A 20,821-nucleotide genomic window follows, 5' to 3' on the forward strand; every position below is an offset into this window, starting at 1 on the left:
TGTTTCTTTATTTTATTTTGAAACATCTGATAGCGATAATTTGAATTTTCGAGAGTTTGTTTTTGCGACACATTTTTATTGGTGTTTGATGTATTTGTTACCTTATCCTACAAAACATCTATCCATGGTTGGTCAATCCCTTCCAATTTAGCAGAGCAAAAAGAAAATCAAGGACGAATGTACAGTTAAGCGTTCATGTATTTCTTATCTAAAATAAATTTAATTACAAGTAATTTATACAATAATGTAGGTAGGATATACATATTTCATTTTTATTTTAAATCAACTTGAGTTAGTTTTATCAAAATAGTTTAATTTCATTATAAACGATTTTTCATCCATGTATATGTATATGATAACAAGAAAGTTAGTGAAATGCTTTTAAAAGATTACCAAGAGTATAATTAAAATTACAACTTAATACTTAAATAGTTATTAAACTCTTCAATGTGTTCAGTGCAACATCAATAATTATTTTACAGTTTTAACAATAAACTTTGTTGTTTTATGTAGAAATGTGTTAACATCTACGTACGTATACATAAAAATATTTCAATTTAATAGTTTATTCTTATTGCATGCTCCAAATACATCTGTATACCTATATAAATATACATTCCCACATGGTCAATAGTCAAAAACACATATATTTATATACGAGTACATATGTAAACATATTATATTTAGTTTTTTTCTCTGTTTAAAATATCGAATTTTTCTACATACCAATAACAACAATCACAATTTTCATTAAAGGCTATCAAGTCAACCCTTATCAGTAAATATCTATACCATATACAAAGTGGTGTGCAGAGGAGCGTACATACAGTGTTTTCAACAATTAATGGTAACAAATATTCTCTATGAAATTTACGCACTAGCCTTAACTTATATTTTTCATTCTTTTTAATTAAATTTTTAGGTTATTCTTACCATTTGTATATATCTGATGTGCACAAAACTCCATGTTTTGGAATAGCTTGTAATGTTAGATTTGATATAACCTCACATATAATTTAATTTACTGGATATTTTAATTCATTCGCTTATTTAACGTAGTTATATATTTTATTTACTGTATTTAAATATAAATAATTTTTAGATAATATTAAAAGATGTAATATATAAAATACTTGCATTTTATTTTATTTTTGTCAGCAACGAGTGTTTAAGAAAAAGTTCCCACGACAGTCGGGTCTACGTAGCCGGAACGGACTCGGATTTTATCCGGGCAAGGACTGTTAACTCGGCAGAATTCTGCCGCTACAACAACAATAACAACAACAAAAAGTTCAATAAAGTGGTAAATATTTTGGTAACAAGCGTAGGTTTAATGTTTTGTACAGAAAATTCGACTTTCTCAGCGGCAATAATTTATATTTTAAGACAGAGACAATACTAACATGGTAATAAGAGTGTGTCTATTCACACAATTTTTAATGGATTTAGTTTTAGTTTTTTTTAGGAACGAAAAATTACGTCACTTAAATATTTTTAAGGAGTATTACGGTCCTTTTTATTTTTTTCGCAAATTAAGAAGAGCATGATAATAAAGAATATAACTTTTTCAGTCCTGTTTTGAAAAATATTTTATATTACATATTCTTCTGCTATCAAAGTAGGTATAGAGGGGGGTTTGCTGAAGTGGAAACACATTTTTCTAAATTTGTGGTACTGCACTAGATTCGATACTGCTATAATTGGGTTTCCGGTATAACGATACAACTTGGCAATGGTCTTCGCCGAAATTATAAAATCTTTAAATTTTTAGTAATAAAAATTTCAATGTTGTGCTTGACTATGAAGGTTGTATGTCCAATAGGTCATATGTCGGTAGCAAAACAATAATCAGGTTGAACATATATTTATGTAATTTAATTAATCTCATTGCGAGGCACGAGGGCGAAGAACGTGAGTTATTTTCGTTTTGCACCTAAGAATGAGAGTTAAGAGTCTGAAGATTATCGATATCTAAAAACGTTTAACTACAGAACTAAATTCATCAAATGATTATAAAACTATTGGAAAATGAACTAACATAAGTCATTAATTGAGAGAAGACTTTTTCTTAATGTAGAGAAACGAAGCAAATACTTCAAATGTGTTAGAATGAAAGGTAAAATTATGACATAATTTGCACTCTTTAACACACGTTTTATACCAAAAAAAAAAAAAAATATTTCTTAATAGCGAAGTTCGCAAAGGCAAAAGCTAATTATCAGGTTTCTTACTTGTTGACGTATGCATATGGACATATACTTGTGTATATTATTTAGTTATTGAACTTTCGTGAATCCCCTTGCGTCAAAGATAAAGTGTAGTTGATTTTAAGTAAGTTTTCTCATATTTTACACATTGTTAATGAATTTTTTAACTTATATGAGTGCAATGCTTAATAGTGAAACGCTAAGCTTAAATTTATAAATTTTATTCCATGATTTCCTTATCTACATATAGCACTTTAAGGCTGTTATGACTTAGTCCTGGTGCTGATATTGCGTTTTTTATACTGTTTTTTATTTCTTGTTTTTTTTTTTGGTTTTTTGTGAGGACATATATACGGGTTTCTAAATAACATTCATTTTTTTTCTGTAGTTAAATTGCACTCAGCCGCTTAAGATACGTGGTCTAACCATGAATTTCAGCTAATATATTATATAAAATGATACGCAGTTCAAACATTGAGTTTGGGTTTAATGTTTCATCATAAATATTTTGAGGTTATAACGCCTCTGAAAAATCACATTGTCTGCATTTATGTAGGTCGAGAGTGGAATTGTCGTTTAAATTTGTAGCAACAGATCTCTCTCTCTCTCCCTCTTTCTTCTTATTAATATTAAATTTCTAAAATTAGATGTGTCAATCGTCATCGTTTTCTTTTCATCTACCAGGTGTTGCATGAAACACACTTTCCTGTGTCAACTATAATCACGAGGCAAAACAGCCTTGTTGTTTTTTATTCTGGTCATCTTCTGGGTTGCGTCAGCCAAGCATATGTTTTTCTAAACCATCTCTGATACAGTTAATTTACAGCCATGTTTTATCATCTGTCGTAGACGAAACAAAAATGCCACGTGGCGTGTTGGTCGACAGCAATGCAGTTGTTGTGGGCTTTGTTGTCTTTGTTACTGTGGTATCTGTCGCACGACGTTTGTTGTTATTGTTGTTACTGCTGCTGTTGCTAATATCATAGGCTTTTGTACTACCGTTGACATTTTTATATTCCACACCGTCTTCTAGACCATTGCTGCACTTGTCACGCTCCTCAACTACTTTTACACTATCATTGTCGCTGTTGTTGCTGCGTGTGTGTTCATACTGTCAGGATGCAGCACGTACGTTTGTCTCTTCCACACGGCACATACCACTACCAGCATCATCAACACGACTATCTTCAAAGCCTCTGACTTCGCCAGCGCCAAGTGTGGATGGCGGCGGTGTTGTTGTACATGCTTCGGTGTCGGTTGTTTCAACTGTCGCTGGCCACAATGGCAACGACACTTGTTGTGCGCTGCCATTTCGCAGCGCCACTTTGATGGGCTCAGCTTTCATTACGAATCCATATTGTCCCGCACCCGGTGAGCCGCTTAACGACGTCAGCGATGTCAGCTCGTGACTATTGCCGCAGTGACTAATGGTGAAGCGTTGATGATATGCGCTGGTGTTGTTGGTGCCAATTGCCGCTGACTGTCGCATAGGATCTCGATGGGATACTACTGTGGAATTACGTAACACACCTGAAAATAGCAAGTAGTAAATGGCATACAGCAATGGATGGGAGGAAATAGTAAAAACCAAATAAGCTCTATGCAAATATAATATCTAAACTTGTATGTACATAAAAAGGGCTTTGTACGTGGAGAAACTGTGAAAGAGGTTTAAGCTAGTTTGAATTTTGATATCGCCTAACAATTAGCATTGTTCAGAGAAAAGGTTCACACTTTCCATCAAAAGCATCAGCAAGTTTTCACCGTTTTCGTGATACTCCCCAAGACATCAATAAAAATGAGGGATGGAGCGTGAAAATATATAGATCCATGCGCTAATACAAAATTGCAAAATAATCACATAATTAAAGGGACTTTTTAAACTTTTTAGTATGTTTTGATATAAAAGAGTTCCGTTGTATCCATAAAATATTCATGTCGTAAACTTTGTTCTCTTACAAAAAGAACATGAGTCCAGTGTCAAAATTTTATAATTAAAGTGTTATGAACTAAATTTGGATGAATATTGGTTTTTAGGGGTGGCAGTTTTTTAACAGCTTCACCTAGGTGCCTCGAAAACGGCTACCACGGAGGATAAGGTGAAGATTGAAGGTGCGCTAGTTAGCATAGAATGCCTACTACATTATAATCTGCATGAATAATTAGATTAGAAATTTTATCGTGACAATTATAGGTGATGTCTACCATTTTCTGAGATTCACGAGTTGTGATTTACATCGACTAACTGAGTAAGGGTAAAATGGTCACAGAGCTCTACTCTGCCACATTAAAGGACTGATGCAGACAAAGTGGCATAACTTGGTAAAAAAGCGTGCTCTTCTGTCAAATGACAGTGTTATCAGCGCAGCTATAAATACTGTTTCAGAAGGCGTATTCGTTAGGGGGTTTGAAAAGTCAGCGTCTCACACTATTAAATTAATAAAATTTTAAGCTAAATATCTATCGCACCGCCCTCATATATAAGCACATATACCTATCTCTCTTAGTTATAAATATATAGATGTTTTAAAATTTTTTTATTAATTGATTAATTGATTTTGCCGATAAAACCATTTGTTCTGTATTTTTTTTTAAAAGTCCTGTTTACTTTGGAACGCACCTTGTAGTTACAAAACTACAATACTCTATTGTACTTATTATATGTACATATGTTGGGTATGAACTAAATTTCAATATATTTCCTGCAAGGATAGTGAATGGTGTAACACTGTTGCCAACTGTGTAGTCATTTCTAATCCAACTGGCTAGCCAGAGGCTTTCGTCGTAAAACAAAAAAGATTAAAAACCGCCCAGTGTTGGCAGTCACTCGAAGCTGCTTGTACATGACAAGAATGGGCAGTGGCTCAACATTAGACAGCCTTAGTTGGTGTTATAAATCCAATGGTGACATGTTGTTGGCAGCAGATAAATCTCACACACACACCACACTCATGCATTGTGGAGGAATTGCGGAATTACTAGGAGTTCAAGCGATAAAACTTTGTTTCTTTTTTATTGGATGTTGAAGCTGATTGGTACATTTTTGGCAGGATATAAGAAAAACTTACTTCATGTGGGGATGGAAAAGTTAATGGACAATTAACATAAATGTCAGATGATGTTAGGTTTTTAAATTAATTCGAAATAAGTTTAATTTCAGGCTCATGTGTGATCTTTATTGTTCCTGTTTTTGGTAAGTACTTCATTAAATTAACATAAAATGTCCATTAATTGGTATCAACTGGTTTTGGTTACAATGCGCTAATAAAAAATGAGGCGGTGCTTCTGTTGTTTCCGATGCTGCTAAATAACAAATGAAGAGAGCATTTCGCTAACGACTACAACAACAATCAGTATTTGAAGTAATGCTCTTTAGACTAATTGGCGCGATTATAAATGTTTACTACAACTGATGTTAATGACATCCAACAATTTAATTACTAAACTTATTTAGACTTGCTCTTGCTAAAATATTAATTAGGGGAAGGTGGAGAAAATTATTATTAATTATTATGAAACTACTGATAGCGATCGGAATACCGCAAACGTATGCGACGGTCCACAAAAGATTTGAGAACGGTTCAAGATTTTTAACCACTTAAAGACTGTTGTAATATTTATGGTTCTTTGCGCATTGACTGCACGAATACTGCAGTCGATGTTCAGAGAAGAGACAGCGGCTACGCTGGCAAGGCCATGTTGTCCAGATGAACTCCACTCCGGTTGCACTTAATATCTCCAATTGGCGCCAAAGCAGAAACGAAAGGCGTGCTGTTGTTAACTAGGCTATAACCGCGTAAGCGGTGTCTACGACAGTAAAGAGTAAAGTAAGTAATGTAAAGACTGTTACCATGGGTTCACAGCAAGTAAAAGCTTCTGCTCGTTATTTACTTAAAGTTTATTAAGTACCATAATTCATTTACTTACCATAATGTGAGGCCACTCGATGCTTTTTTGGCGAGCCCGGACAGGTGTATAAAAATGAGCGCTGTGTATCTGGAAGAGACACACAAAAGGATGAATTGACTGGGAATGATCCAATAGGGAGGTGAGTTAAAATTAAGTCACATTGTTGACAAATGGATGAATATTAGACAAAAGTGACGTGACATGAGAAATGTGTGATGGTTTCGGGAAAGAAGATTCAAATGAAAAAGTGATTACGAAATTTCGATTAACATTCTAAATTAACATTAAGCTTGAAAATTTAATTAATACATATCAATATATAGCACTTACCATTTCTCTTGATGCGATTATGATCCGGTGAACCTGAGCATGAGTATCGCGAAGTCATATTGTCACGCCGATTTAAAGATTCAGCCCCGACTTTAACAAACGGGCACCAGCGGAAGAACCGCTTGAAGCCGTAACGGAATCTGTTAAAAAAAACAGTGTTTAATAAATCCCAGAGTGCGCTGTTACTTATGTCGATGCATCACTACTGAGCTTGCATCTGAAGGTGACGGCTCAGCTATTATTTCAAGATGCTGCTTTACGGCTACCCTGTACAAAGCAGCGGATTCAGCTTCATGAGTAAGCGAGCCGTTGGGTACATCAGCTTAAGTGCGAGCAGGGACACTATGGTATGTTTGAGTGCTTATTTTCATTCATTCTTAAGTTTATTCCATCAGCTGCGGCACATAATGCACTTAAATAAATTCTACCAAATTTGTGGCTGTGCATAAATGTCATTACCACAACCAGAATACTGGTAATAGATTGAAACATGCTGCTGCGCACAATTACCCAAAAGGATTAGTACACGGCAATTACCGCAAACTAAATGTATGGGCAGGACTATATCTCATTATATAATACTAATGCAATTATTTTCGGCTTTTCGATGATATAATGCTTACCGAAATTAGTCTATCCAAGTCTTCCTCTATTGCCTTTTACTCAAAAGAGCTCTGGAGATACATATATAACTACTCTTTTATGAAAGTCCATATAGTATAAGTAGTCATAACTATTTATAATAATGTTATGTTTTGTGAATGAAACCACGAAGACTTTCCGAATACTTGGGGTTTGATCACTAATTCCTGAGTAAATTTCATCAAAGATTTTCCTAACTCAACATTTCTTTATTATACAAGTACAATTACAATAAATTTTCGCTGAAAACGGACTTCTTTTACGAACTACTCTAATCAACACTTTGACACAAAATTGTGAATACCTGAATTCCGATCTCATTTGTTTGTGCTTATCTAAGATTTAGGCGATATTATTTCAAAGGTTCAGTTCCGAATATTTTCTTTAACTTTTTCATTAAGTAGTTAGTATTAGTTAAAGTCGTAACGAACGAAGCATTAAATGGTTAAATGCTGGGTACAACAAGTTTGTCAAATAAAAAGTATTTATGGATGTAACAAAATGTTTAGTTAAAGTTACTTAAAGCTTTGAGACATAGCAATTAGGAATTAAAATTTTAGTAAGACGATCAGAAGACATATGCACACTTTGTGTAGAATTTTAGAATTTCTAAACACAATTTTTATAGAGAATCTAACGATGTTGGAATAGTAAGTCAACCTCCAAAATTCAATAGTGAACAACAAATATTATTTTCAGTCTTAAAAGTACCTTTAGACCATGATTAGCACTACAAATATATGCGGTAATTCAGTAACAAGAAGTAGAAGTTTCGTAGTGATAAAAATATATGAGAACAATGGACTGGCCACGGGATTACATATTTACAGTGAGTAAAGCTTGCAAAGTACGAATCTGTAGAAGGGACCTTATACATTCATACATACATATATTTGTATATATTGTACATATATATGCATAATTTAGTAAATCAGCTGAAATAAACCTGTTCAACAAAAACATCGCCTGTGCTACAGATGGAAAAATAGTTGCATAGAATGGAATGAGCGGATAGACCAATAGCTCTAAGCGTAAGTATAAAACTATAATGGAGTTAAACAATAGTGCTTTTGCATGCAAGATAATAGGTATTCTATTGTTATTATAAATTCTTCTCTTTGAATTGAGCTCTTAGTATTCCTTCGATTATCGAAATAACCCTTACTTTTTACTTCAGCACAAAATGTAGAATGCGGTAGGCTCCAAATACTTTGCTCAGTTAATAAAATTTCTCAACCAAATAAGCAAAGTTTGTTAGCTTGTACTTCAAAACCTTCATTTTTGAGGAAAATCAATTACTAGCTTGCAGCAAAGTTTATGTACAAGACCGAGGTTTATGCAATTTACCCGGAAAGCCTTTCTATTATACGTATGTATTGTATACTGTGAATATTGTAAAAAATTGCATAAATTGAAAATTTCACATCTATCCTGCACTGCCAAGCGAGGAAAACTTTTTTATGTGAATGTCACTCACCCCTTTTGAATAAAAACGTGTCAACTGCAGGACTGGCATTTGTAATCTTGAATATACTTACCTTGAGTTCATCCAGCAGTAAATAATTGGATTATACATGGAGTTACTCATGGCTAGCCAATAGATGCCTAAATAGACTTCCTGAATGAAAGGAGTCTGTGTCAGCGCCGGATAACATGATGTGACTATGAAATAAATGTGAAAAGGCAACCAACAAACGGCAAATATCAGCACCACAACCATCATCATTTTCACCACCTGCAAGGGCGAGAATTCAAAATAATTGATAAATGATAGAATGGCAATCAATTTCAGTGTAAGCAGATAGAAATATACATTCAATGTATGGTAAATATCAAACATATCATTAACTCAAAACCTTACAAAATTTTGTAGATAATTAGATAGTTGTATATGTATGTATATGAAGGCTGGCAATATAATGGGTATTCGAGATATACGGCGACTTCTGATGCTTTCCATTGCCGGATTTGGCGCAGTTGAAGTCGACGAACTACAATATTACTGAATTATTTAGTTACTCTCTGTGGAATACGACCAAATAAAGTTGTCTACCAAAAAGTGATTTAAATGCTCTCTGCTCAATCAAAAAGAAATGCGATCTTATAGTTCGTACTCATCATCTTGAAATCCTAATGAAATCCATCTTGTTAATGAAAATATTCGAGGCAAAAAACACCGAACCTGAGGATTGTTTTGATAAAAAACTTTACTTTTATTTAAAATGATACCCACTTTTCAGCCTGCCTGCTGTAGAAATATTTCTCATATTTAAGGACTTGTACTTACCCTACGCTTGCTCCGAACATTCTCCACCTGTCTAGGCGTATACTCTCCGATTGTCTTTGATCCCCAAAGTTCAATGCCAACTCGTGAATAAGTGACCGTCATAGAAATGATGGGCAGTATATACGTGAGAATCATAAAAACGATATTATAACTGTAAAAAATGTAAAAGAGCAAAATAAAATGAGCGAGAATATAGTATAACCTTATTTCCAAAATTTATAGCGACCCTTAATTTATGTTTGGGCAATTTTGTATACAAATAAATTTATTATTGCTTTGGGAAATTAAGTATACTCGTAGTTAAATAAATAGCTAATACAAAATGTCGGTTGGGAATTTGAAAAATTGCTTGGCTATTTATTTATGCACTCGTAAGGGCATTGCTTTTCTTCTCTCTGTTTTGTTCTCTTTCAAGGCATCACCTTAGGCATGGCACCTTAGAGGAGTTTATAATTATATATATATTTATTGTCAAAATATATTCGCTTGACTAAGAATTGGTAACGTCTCTTCCAGTCTGTACTGGCACTACTTTAATTTTGTGTCAAATAAAACAACTAAAGATTTATTAATTTACGATAAAAGAAAAAATACGAGGCACTCTTTAAAAAAAAATTTTTTTTTTTTTTAAAACGGTTCCTTTAGCTCGACATTCTTGTTAGAAATTTTTTGGAGGTTTTCAAAGTAGGCCCTGTGACGTAGATAACCTCCTTATTAGACTGAAATCTCATCAGAGGTAGTAGAGTCGAATGTGACCGTTTGGCTCTGCCATAGGTGGTTTATTCGGAGCATGCTCGCCGGGTCCTCTGTTTCAACTGTTCCTTATCCTCTGGTGTGTACCTGTGGATCCATGTTTAGTTGCACTTAAACAGCGTCAAACACTTTTACCGTCACCATTGAAGGAGATTAGTCATTTTATTGCGCATTCTAGCGCTCATTGGTTTCACTTCGAGATATCTCTTCTAAAAACAAGAGAAACCCCGACCGATATTTCCTTTTTCTATGTTTTTAAAATATGAACACACTCACTTTAACACCCGATCAAAACAAAACTACAATTCTGATTCGCCTCCTACGTGAATGACCTATATGATAGTAAAATTCTCTTGTAATAATGGCGCATTTGATCATTCTAAGTACTTATTTAACCGTCCCCCTATGTGTGGTAAACATATCTATGTGTAATTCGCTTATATTTTAACACAAAGTTTAGTGTCAAAAACACGTGTTGAAACATTTCCCCCAAAATCCATGCTATTATTCGATCATTCTTTATAACGCAACATATACCATACTTACACATATTCCTGTTGCGAATGATTCGTAGGACCATCAGGCCACTCGGTATAGCATACAATTCGGGTACCATCCTTCAGTTCGACTTCGCCGGTTGTAAAAAAGAGCAACATCGGGCATGATATCGTAATTGACGCTATCCAAATGAACGAGGCGATGCCCAGATTACACCGCTTACTCATACGCGGTTCCAGTGGCTTCATGATGGCAACATATCTGAAAGGAGGTGAGTGTTAGAGAACACGAGAAAGGGAGTCACAGCTAGGAAAAGTGATGGGTTTCAGTTGCAAAATGTTGGCACCCAATGTGTTGTCCTTGCATGTTTATATGATATATGTATTCAATGGAGGGGTGAAATATTTAATTTTATTTGCATCAGACTTTAGCGTTACTGCTGCAGTCCTTCGCTGAGGTTTATTCATCTCACCTGTCGATGGATATCGCCATTAGTGTAAACACTGAAGCGCTTATGCTCAGCGTTGCTATAAATTGCGATATTTTGCAATATAGTTCACCGAAAGGCCAATCGTTGTCCAGCATGTAAATATAATTGAACGTCACGTTGAGACTGGATACCATGGCATCCGCGATGGAGAGATTCACTGAGAAGAGAGTGTGGATAGTAAAGGATTACTGAGTTAATTGAAGTGCCTTAAAAGGGGAACATCATTAAGGAATTTTTGAGTAATTGATTAGAGAGCGGTCAACCATTATTATTTTGAAGTGCTTTGCGGCGTAATTTTTCTAAATAATATTATGAATTTCAAAAACCGTATATAATATACAAGTACGTCTTCGATTACATGTAACTTGCTAATGACATTAAAGTTTCATATCTATTTACATTCATCTAACTTTCGCGTGTTTGGCGGTCTTTCCGTTCTCATTTTTACCTCGCTGCTATAAGTGTAGGCATGTTATATATGCGAGTAGGGATAATCAATTTTTGCGATGAATAATTTTACATGAATATACACCTTCAAACTCAGTTTATGGTGATTTGTTCACACGAAATAGACGTAATAGTGAAAAAGCCTTGTAATATTTATACTAAAATCACAGTAAAATTGCAAAAGACATGCTATTGCAGACAAATTACTATTAAAGGTTTAGTGATGCAATTTAAATAACTTAAAGCATTTTCAACTGTAATGTTTTTAAACAGGTGAAATTGAGCCATAAATACACCTACGCCTTATATAGCTATGTGTTCGAAACTACTGTAAGTCCGCTAACTCTCTAAACAAGAATGAATGAAACGTTAAATTTAAGTAGAATGTCCATATTTAGATGAAAATTTATTATTTCGGAAATAACTCAACTAACCTGCTTTAGTAGTTAGTTTATATAATTCCCAATCTATTGTCAGCTTTTAATTATGGTCAAGGACATACGGTAACCAGCCACTTTGCATTTGTTTTTCATCAGACTCAGTTCATATTCATTGAAAGAATATTTGAATAACCAATAGAAAAAATAGAGCACATATAGTATTCCTGAAATATGGCTATATTTAATAAATAAATAAGCGGGATCTCTTTATACCTTTTCTTAACACTATGAATCGAATACATATGTATATACATAGAGCTGGTTTCGGCAATCTCGCGCAAGTACTTATATACAAGTATTAAGGTGCCCGTTATATTAAACGTTGCTTGTTTTTTTGCAAACGTCCCCTAAAGTTATAGTTGTTGCCCTAAACAAGAATCAAACAAAAACAGTTTCTTCATTTTCAATTTAAACCGTGTAATTAAGATTTTATCTCCATACCAAATAAATCTATAACTTTGAAAAAGTGATACTCCAACACAAAATTTCCCGCTTCACAAAAAAGGTTTTTTTTTCATATAAACATTCTTTTAAAAGCTATACGTAGTTTGTGCATCAAATTCACTGTACTCATGTAGTATACCATGTCGTATGTTATGAGCAACGGAGATTGTAAAGGGTGTTTTTTTAGAGGTATAGAATATTAAATTGCAATAAAACAACGATGGATTATTCGATTGACATGAATTTTATTTTTCCGAAAGATAATCTTGTGGCATTACATTTTAATATGATTTGTGGCATATGACCGCCACGGCTGGCTCGGATGTAGTCAATCTGGATTTCCAATTTTCTACGACTTTTTCCAACAATTGTGGACGTAGGTATATCGGCGAATGTTGGCTTCCAAATGATTAAGCGTTTGTGGCTTATGCGCATAGATCAATGACTTTACATAACCCCACAGAAAGTAGTCTAGCGGAGTTAAATTACAAGATCTTGGAGGCCAATTCACAGGTACAAAACGTGAAATTGTCACCAAACGTGTCTTTCAATAAATCGATTGTGACACGAGTTGTGTGACATGTTGCGCCGTCTTGTTGGAACCACAACTCCTGGACATCATAGTTGTTCAATTCAGGAATGAAATAGTTAGTAATCATGGCTCTATACCGATCACCATTGACTGTAACGTTCTGGCCATCATCGCTTTTGAAGAAGTACGGACCAATGATTCCACCAGCCCATAAAGCGCACCAAACAGTCAGTTTTTCTGAATGTAACGGTGTTTCGACATACACTTGATAATTAGCTTCACTCCAAATGCGGCGGTTTTGTTTGTTGACGTAGCCATTCAACCAGAAGTGCGATTCATCGCACTGGGTAGTGCAGAACCATTATTTTCGAAATAAAATTCCACTATTTGCAAGCGTTGTTCAGGCGTGAGTCTATTCATAATGAATTGCCAAACCAAACTGAGAATAAATCACTTGGCAGCTGTTAAATCGGTCGCCATCTTGAACAGTAATGCCAACTTAAAGTTCTACAAGTATACCTCGAAAAAAAACACCCGTTATAACTTTAATTGCGTATAACTTTTAAAGGAAAGCTTTTTGGAAAAATTATAGATATTTTTTGTATGAAGTTTGAATTATGTTTCCGTTTTTGAGTATGGTTTCAGGACAACAATGTGTACTATAATAAAAACTCAGGAACCCACGTACCAGCATAGTGACACACATATGTTTTTTTTGAGTTTGATATTCATTAGCTGATGCAAAAAAAAAAATCAACTAAAAGGAAATAAATATAAACCAGCAAAATGAAGCAAATTGCTTCTACCAATTTTTATACATTTTATTACCTGAGGAGGAACAAAAATATATCTCTATGAGTATTAAAAAGGACCAAGCAATATAAAATTTTGTTTTCAAGAAAAGTGCCTAGCAACAACAGTCTTTCCATTTCTTGTTTTGTAATTCTTTTAGTTATTTTGATTTAATTTTTTTTACATGTCAAAATTAAAGAAATCATATGATTATGACAGAAGGGCAGATAAGAGCAAAAAATCCCTTGTAGTATTAGGTCAAGTAAAAAGTTCGTTCGGTTTTTATCTAAGAGATGGTGTTATTGGCCATAGTACTAGTGTTACGTGTCGCATCATGTCATACTATACGGCGCTGAAAACGTGTTTATTCGCGCTAAAAGTTTGTCTTTGCCAGTTTTTCGATTGATTTACTCAGTTCGTTGTGAGCGCTCGTAAAAGATGGACACCAACAAAGAGAAAATTCGCTATATTTTACAATTTTTCTTCGATCAAAGCGAAAAAGCAGCCAAAGCGGCTGAAAACATTAATTTAGTTTATGGGCCCGATGCTGTAAACGAACGTGTAGCACAAAAGTGATTTGCTAGGTTCCGTTCCGGTAATTTCGATGTCAAAGATGCACCACGCGTCGGGAGGCCTGTCGTCGAAAATTGCGAAAAAATCATGGAAATAGTGGAAACAGACCGTCACGTGAGCACTTATTTAATTGCTGAGGAACTAAGGATAAGCCAGAAAACCGTTTGGAACCATTTGATTAACCATAGATTCAAAAAGGAGCTCGATGTTTGGGAGTCACACGAACTAACGCAAAAAACATGATGGACCGAATTTCTATCTACAAATCGCTGCAGAATCGCAACAAATTCGACCCGTTTCTGAAGCGGATTGTGACTGGCGATGAAAAATGTGTCACTTATGACAACATCGAGCGCAAACGGTCGTGGTCAAAGCTCGGCGAAGCGGCCCAGATTGACCGCCAGGAAGGTTTTGCTGTGTGTTTGGTGGGATGGGCAAGGAATCATCTACTGCGAGCTGCTCCCCTATGGCCAAACGCTTAATTCGGCCCTCTACTGCCAACAACTGGACCGCGTGAAGGCAGCACTCATCCAGAAGAGGCCATCTTTAATCAACAAAGGCCGAATTGTGTTCCATCAGCGAACGCGCTTAATGGTGAGAAGTTGGCCTCAAGAGAGGCCTGTGAAAATTTGCTCTCCGAGTTTTTTGGCAATAAGGACGCAGTCTTCTACGAGAGGGGTATAACGAAGTTGGCATCTCGTTAGCAACAAGTTTACGAACAAAACGGCGCATATTTGACATAAATCGGACAAATGTACACAAAGTTATCATTTTTTTAAAAATCAATAAAAAACCTAACGAACTTTTTACTTTACCTAATATAACAAAAAAATAATTTAGGCACGGTTTAAACTGAAAATAAAGAGCTTGATTGGATCCTTTTTTATAGCAAAAACTGAAACTTTAGGGGGCGATGCAAAAAAACAATCAACTTGGGAAATAACGGACACCCTATTGTATATGTGTAGAGGTTTGTTTTTAGGCACCTGAATTTGCTGATGTTCGCTGCAAATTGTATAAACTTTGTTTTGCACATAAGAACACATTTAACATCTATTGCAACATATACAATATTTTCGACAAATATATACCAATTTTCGAAGTCAAACAGAGTCACCCGAATAGTCTATGCGATTTAACTTTTGCTTCTACGGATAGCGTAATAATAAAGAACATATGTGCATGCAGTTTTAGCATAAAATTACTGTTTACGCCACACGCCCTTACGACATTGATATAAACGTATATATACGTATATATGTGGCTATTTTTATAAGTAATCATATGAAATACATATATTAAATCAAAATCAGAAAAAATTGCATATATTATTATGTCAATTGTTATGAAATTTATTGTTTGCTTAGTTATTATATCCAACTGAACTCACCTATGAAATAATTGGTAACGGTTCGCATTCTTTTCGTCGTCATAACAACCCAAACGACAATTAAATTTCCTCCTGTTGCCACCAAAACCATGCCACCGAATAAAATAGACCACAGGACTTGGCGCCACCATGGAAGAATGAATGATATGTCATCGTCACTGCAATAGAGGAAGGCAAAAGGGGCTGGTTAGAATAAGTTAGAAGAAAAATGGTGCAAAAAAATCAGCAATTAGACGTAGACGTTGCAAATTAACCATATTCCTATTACATAGGAAAAAGATTGAATAGGTTTGTTTTTTGTGACCATAAACGTGCAAATACTAAGCGTCATAAAAATTTGTCGTTTAAATTACAATGTGCAAAACATCCTGTGCCTATATATATTTATTATTGTTACGTGTACGAGGGGAAATTCATAAAGACCTAACGATATTACAATATCTAAAATATCTATTTAAAAAAAATAAGCCATGTGCCCGAATCTTGGTCAAACGAATAATACAGTAAATTTGCGAATGAACAAATAAAATTATTCTATATACACCCTGTGTATATTTAATTTATATTGTTATGTATACGACGCTATTCATGAGGAATAATACAATATCTTCAAAAATTAGATATACCAATGTACTTAGAAATATATGCAAGTTGATTGTACTTTCGTCGAGGTTTGTGACATTACTTAAAAAATACATAAAAAAAGCTTTAAGAAACGGAAAATTTTAGCAGGTATGAATTCTCCCTTAAACAAAACCATCTTTTTGCTAATCAATATGTCACGTGCATTTTCCTAATTTTTGTATCGAATATATAATTCTTTCTAATCATTTTCAAAAAAAAACAAGAAAGGAAGGGCTAAGTTCGGATGTAACCGAACATTTTATACTCTCGCAAAGTCAAATGGTATACTCGTTTGAGATTTCTTTGTGGATTGGCTGATATTTTCGGTAGAAGGTCAACTATAGGCACTGGGGTCCACATATTTAGTACTTAGGGGTTTGAACAGTTTTGGTTGGATTTAGACAATTTTTGGTCACAAGGTGGCATACGTTAAACGTATTATTCACGCAAAGTTTTACCCCGATATGATCATTGTTCCTTGATATGCATAGTGGAAAGTGAAAGAATCAGATGGAATTGAAAATGGTGTTATACGGGAAATAGGCGTGGTTGTAGTCCGATTTCGCCCATTTTCGCACTATAACAAAAAGAACGTTACGCACCGAATTTGGTTGAAATCGGATAAGCAGATCCCAAGATATGGGTTTTCACCTAAAAGTGGGCGGTGCCACATTTACTGACTAATTTTGAACGCGGTTCCTATAAAGTCATCTCATAATATCCCAGAGATAAAATTTAATGTCTCTGGCGTGTTTAGTGCTTGATTTATCGCGCTGTTAGTAGTTTTTAACAGTACCGTTATATGGGGAGTGGGCTTTCAACTATTTTCACACTGTAGGTAGAGGTTCTAAAAACATTTGCTTCCAGTGAATTTTGTTATTATAGCATTAGCGGTTTATTTGTTTTTGAATAATGGCGTTTTGTGGGCGTGACAATGGTCCGATTACGCCCATCTGCAATACCAACCGTGGCTAAATGAGCCTACGTCGTCCCGAAAACTTACACCAACACACCTCACACATCACTGACACGCAACATTCACCACATCACCTCTCGCAACATTCACCACCTCACCTCACGCAACATACACCTCACACAACGACCCTACCACCCAGGATACACAACACACCGGGCGATCACCCCACCAACCATCAACAAAACCACGGACACTAGAATCGGCTTGCCTCTTTTTCGTTTTGAACTCGCAGCGAAAGCACCGTCATCCGTGGATTCGTCACATCAGCGGATCTGATCCGAACCAGTTAAATTGCTATCAAAGGCATTTATATACATTTTTTTTCTCTTCTCTGCGCTGCGTCGCAAGTGATTGTGGTATTAAGGGAGTGTATAAAACCCGTACTTTCAATTACAAAATAAAATTACAGTTGTATTAAAAGCGAAAGGTGGTGAGTGTATAAGTTTTTCTTTGAAAACTTTGGAAAGAATTATATATGGTCCTTCGAGCCTAAAAGAAAGGCACTATCGATTTACAAAAAAAAAAAAAAAAAAAAATCAAATTTATATATTATATGGTGGTATATGTATATGCAAAAAGCCAAAGTGCAGTGGAACAGTGAGAAACCAAAAAAAAAAACAAAAAAAAAAAAACAAAGCTACCTAAAGTGTTAGTTCAGTGCAGTGTTAAAACAAAAAAAAAAAAACATCCAAAGTGCTGTGTAGTGTACTAAACATATAAAAGCATATCTACAGAAAGTTATATACATATACATATATACAAGGTGTTTCGCTTGGTGAACAAAAAAAAAAATTTATATATATATAATAATAATATCGACTTAAAAGTGGTGTGACAAAAAACAGAAAATATTAGATAAATACTTAAACTACATATTAATTTACATACAAATAACAACAATAAACAAAACGGGCGCGAAAATAATGCCAAAATCAAACCGGGCGCGATCCTAACAACAAATTTAATTTCATACAAATATACATTCGGGCGCGGAGTAAAAAAAAAAAAAAAAAAACACCACAAAAAAGCAACACCTAGCACACACAAAATCCAAAGGAAAGGACAAAGGAATTGGAAAGAAGCACAGAAGCACACATAGACGTACATACACGTAACTATTGTATATACACGCAATACATTTATTCCCCAAAAGCCCTTGGAGGAAATCAAAGTGAGTCCATTCGATTCCTTTTCTTATATTTATGCACATACATATATATTTATTGCGAATTGCAGTTTACATTTGCACAAAAACTGTAATAAAATACCAAAAACACCGTTCAATATCTTGGTAACGGTTGGCAATTTGGTATAACTTACCGGTTTTTAATTGCGGGGTCAAATAACGAAAAACCGTTTATTGTATATATGTATATAACATATAATAATTGACTACCTGTACCTGCTTACCTTCGTGTATTCAAACACAATATACAAAAAAAAAAAGAAATTTAAGTATTTCATTACTTACAAATTTTTCCGGCAATACCCCTTACGCTTAATTAAGCAGTAAGCAGGATTGCGTAATATATGTGAGCAAAGGTATAGTCAAACTTAAAGCATAAAATACAATAAACGAAGTTAAACGGAAAAAAAAAATATATATATATATATACGTACTAAAAGGAGTACATACATTTACTTCTAACGTATATATAACAAGTACATATATAAAATTATATACAGCGTGCATAATCACGCATACATACATATGTATTTTTAAATATTAAATATTAATATCGTATTTCACATATCGTACTTTACATACATACGTATATATCCTATGCGTCATTTATACATACAATTAAAAACTTGCATACGTACATACAGTGCTTACGGAAAATTGCGCCATTACTTGCTATTGCCAATTTCTCTCTAGCACTCTTTAACGATTACACATAATTCGCTTATTTGCATTACATACGGTATACAAACCGCTTACTTATATACCCTATATATGTACATAGGGTACAACTATAAGAAAACCAATCATTTCGCATAAATTCGGTTCGGTAAATAAAACGCGGATTATTTAATAAAATACATACTATATTATATAAAAAATACAAAATTTTGAACAATATACATACATATTGGTTCAAACTAAATTTATATTTTATATTCAAAGTCCACTTTGGCATATATCCCGCAATACCCCTCGCAGCAAGCAAGCAGGATTGGGTACAAAACTTTTCAGCACAAATAATTCGTGCTTACTCGTACATAGGTACAAAGTGCATTGATCTCTTCAACGAGCTCTTAATTGCACAAGTACATATATACATACCTACAAGTCCACGAATTAGGGTGTATCTACATACCCCTAAATAAGGACATAAAAAAAAAAAAAAAAAATTCTCAATAAATTGTTAAATAAAATAAAATTAAAAATAAACACGAACCGGTATCTAAAACAACTAAATCCGGGTAGTTCAGTTATTTATTTGAGATTAAGAACGCTAATAAAAAAAAAAAATTTTTTTTTGCGGTTATACATACAAGTATATACGGAAATTAATATTAATTTGGTTCGAAGTGAAAAACTATATTCACTAACAATAGCTTTCGTTCACATATTTATATATACGAAGATATTTTCTGAATCATCCTTCAGTCGACACTGAGGAATTTTTAATTTATTCCATACAATTTCTAAATGAGCTCGGACTCAAAAGATTCAAAAACAACACAGTCTCTAAAAGTACCAAAAATGATTTCGGACGAAAAAAGTCCATGCACACCAGCAGAAGCTACACGCTCCAAGCAAGGTGCGACAAAACAAAAAAGGGGTAGAGACATTTCTTACACAAAACTCATTTCGGAAAGTGACAGTTTAATAAGATACTGCACTAGATTCTCATCTTCGCCGATTCAAGACAATTCTGAATCGGTATTAGAAATCAAAAAAGACAATCTTGACAATTTTTGGTCACGTCTCCAAGCTGCATATGACGCAATTGTAGAATCTGACGACTCAGATCTACCAGAAAATTTCAAATCTTCGGCTTACGCCAAATACGAAAACTGCTTAGACCAGTTCGAAGAAACTAAAGCAATGATTTCCGATCAACTTAAGCTAATAAAAGCAATTGCACCTACTCGACATCAGCGAGTAGAGCTGCCACAAGTACAAAGTCATGAGGCAAGTTCAGGCATCCATCTCAAGGTGCCCACATGCGATACAGAAATATTTCATGGTGGTTATGAACAATGGCCGTCCTTCCGGGACATGTTTACAGCCGTTTACATACACCACCCAAAATTAACAAATGCGCAAAAATTGTATCACCTCCGATACAAAACAAAAGGTCAAGCAGGCGTCATAGTAAAACAGTTCGCACTAAATGACGATAATTTCAATTTGGCTTGGGAAGCTCTTAAATCAAGATTCGAAAACGAAAGAATATTGGTCGATAAACAAATATCGATATTAATGAACTTGCCTAAAATTCAAAAGGAAACAAGTGAAGAGTTTATCAAACTTCAA

General features: G+C 34.4%; 1 protein-coding gene across 3 annotated transcripts in view; it reads right to left on the reverse strand.

Annotated features, from left to right (window-relative positions):
- Positions 1-1,191: 1,191 nt before the first annotated feature.
- Positions 1,192-20,821, reverse strand: part of TkR99D (Tachykinin-like receptor at 99D) — a 56,168-nt gene continuing 36,538 nt past the window's right edge. For 2 of the 3 annotated variants that reach the window (XM_036357765.2, XM_036357764.2), the window contains exons 3-10: positions 15,735-15,892; positions 11,099-11,273; positions 10,675-10,887; positions 9,376-9,526; positions 8,627-8,823; positions 6,447-6,586; positions 6,135-6,233; positions 1,192-3,737 (exon numbers count right to left, since the gene is read on the reverse strand). In XM_036357765.2, coding sequence (XP_036213658.2) covers positions 3,322-3,737; positions 6,135-6,233; positions 6,447-6,586; positions 8,627-8,823; positions 9,376-9,526; positions 10,675-10,887; positions 11,099-11,273; positions 15,735-15,892 — 1,549 coding nt within the window. In that variant the 3' untranslated portion in view covers positions 1,192-3,321. The remainder of the gene's footprint in view (positions 3,738-6,134; positions 6,234-6,446; positions 6,587-8,626; positions 8,824-9,375; positions 9,527-10,674; positions 10,888-11,098; positions 11,274-15,734; positions 15,893-20,821) is intronic. The other variant, XM_036357767.2, reaches the window with a different exon arrangement.

The sequence above is a fragment of the Bactrocera oleae genome, chromosome 2, assembly GCF_042242935.1.
Source record: "Bactrocera oleae isolate idBacOlea1 chromosome 2, idBacOlea1, whole genome shotgun sequence".
In the NCBI taxonomy this organism is placed as follows: Eukaryota; Metazoa; Arthropoda; class Insecta; order Diptera; family Tephritidae; genus Bactrocera; species Bactrocera oleae.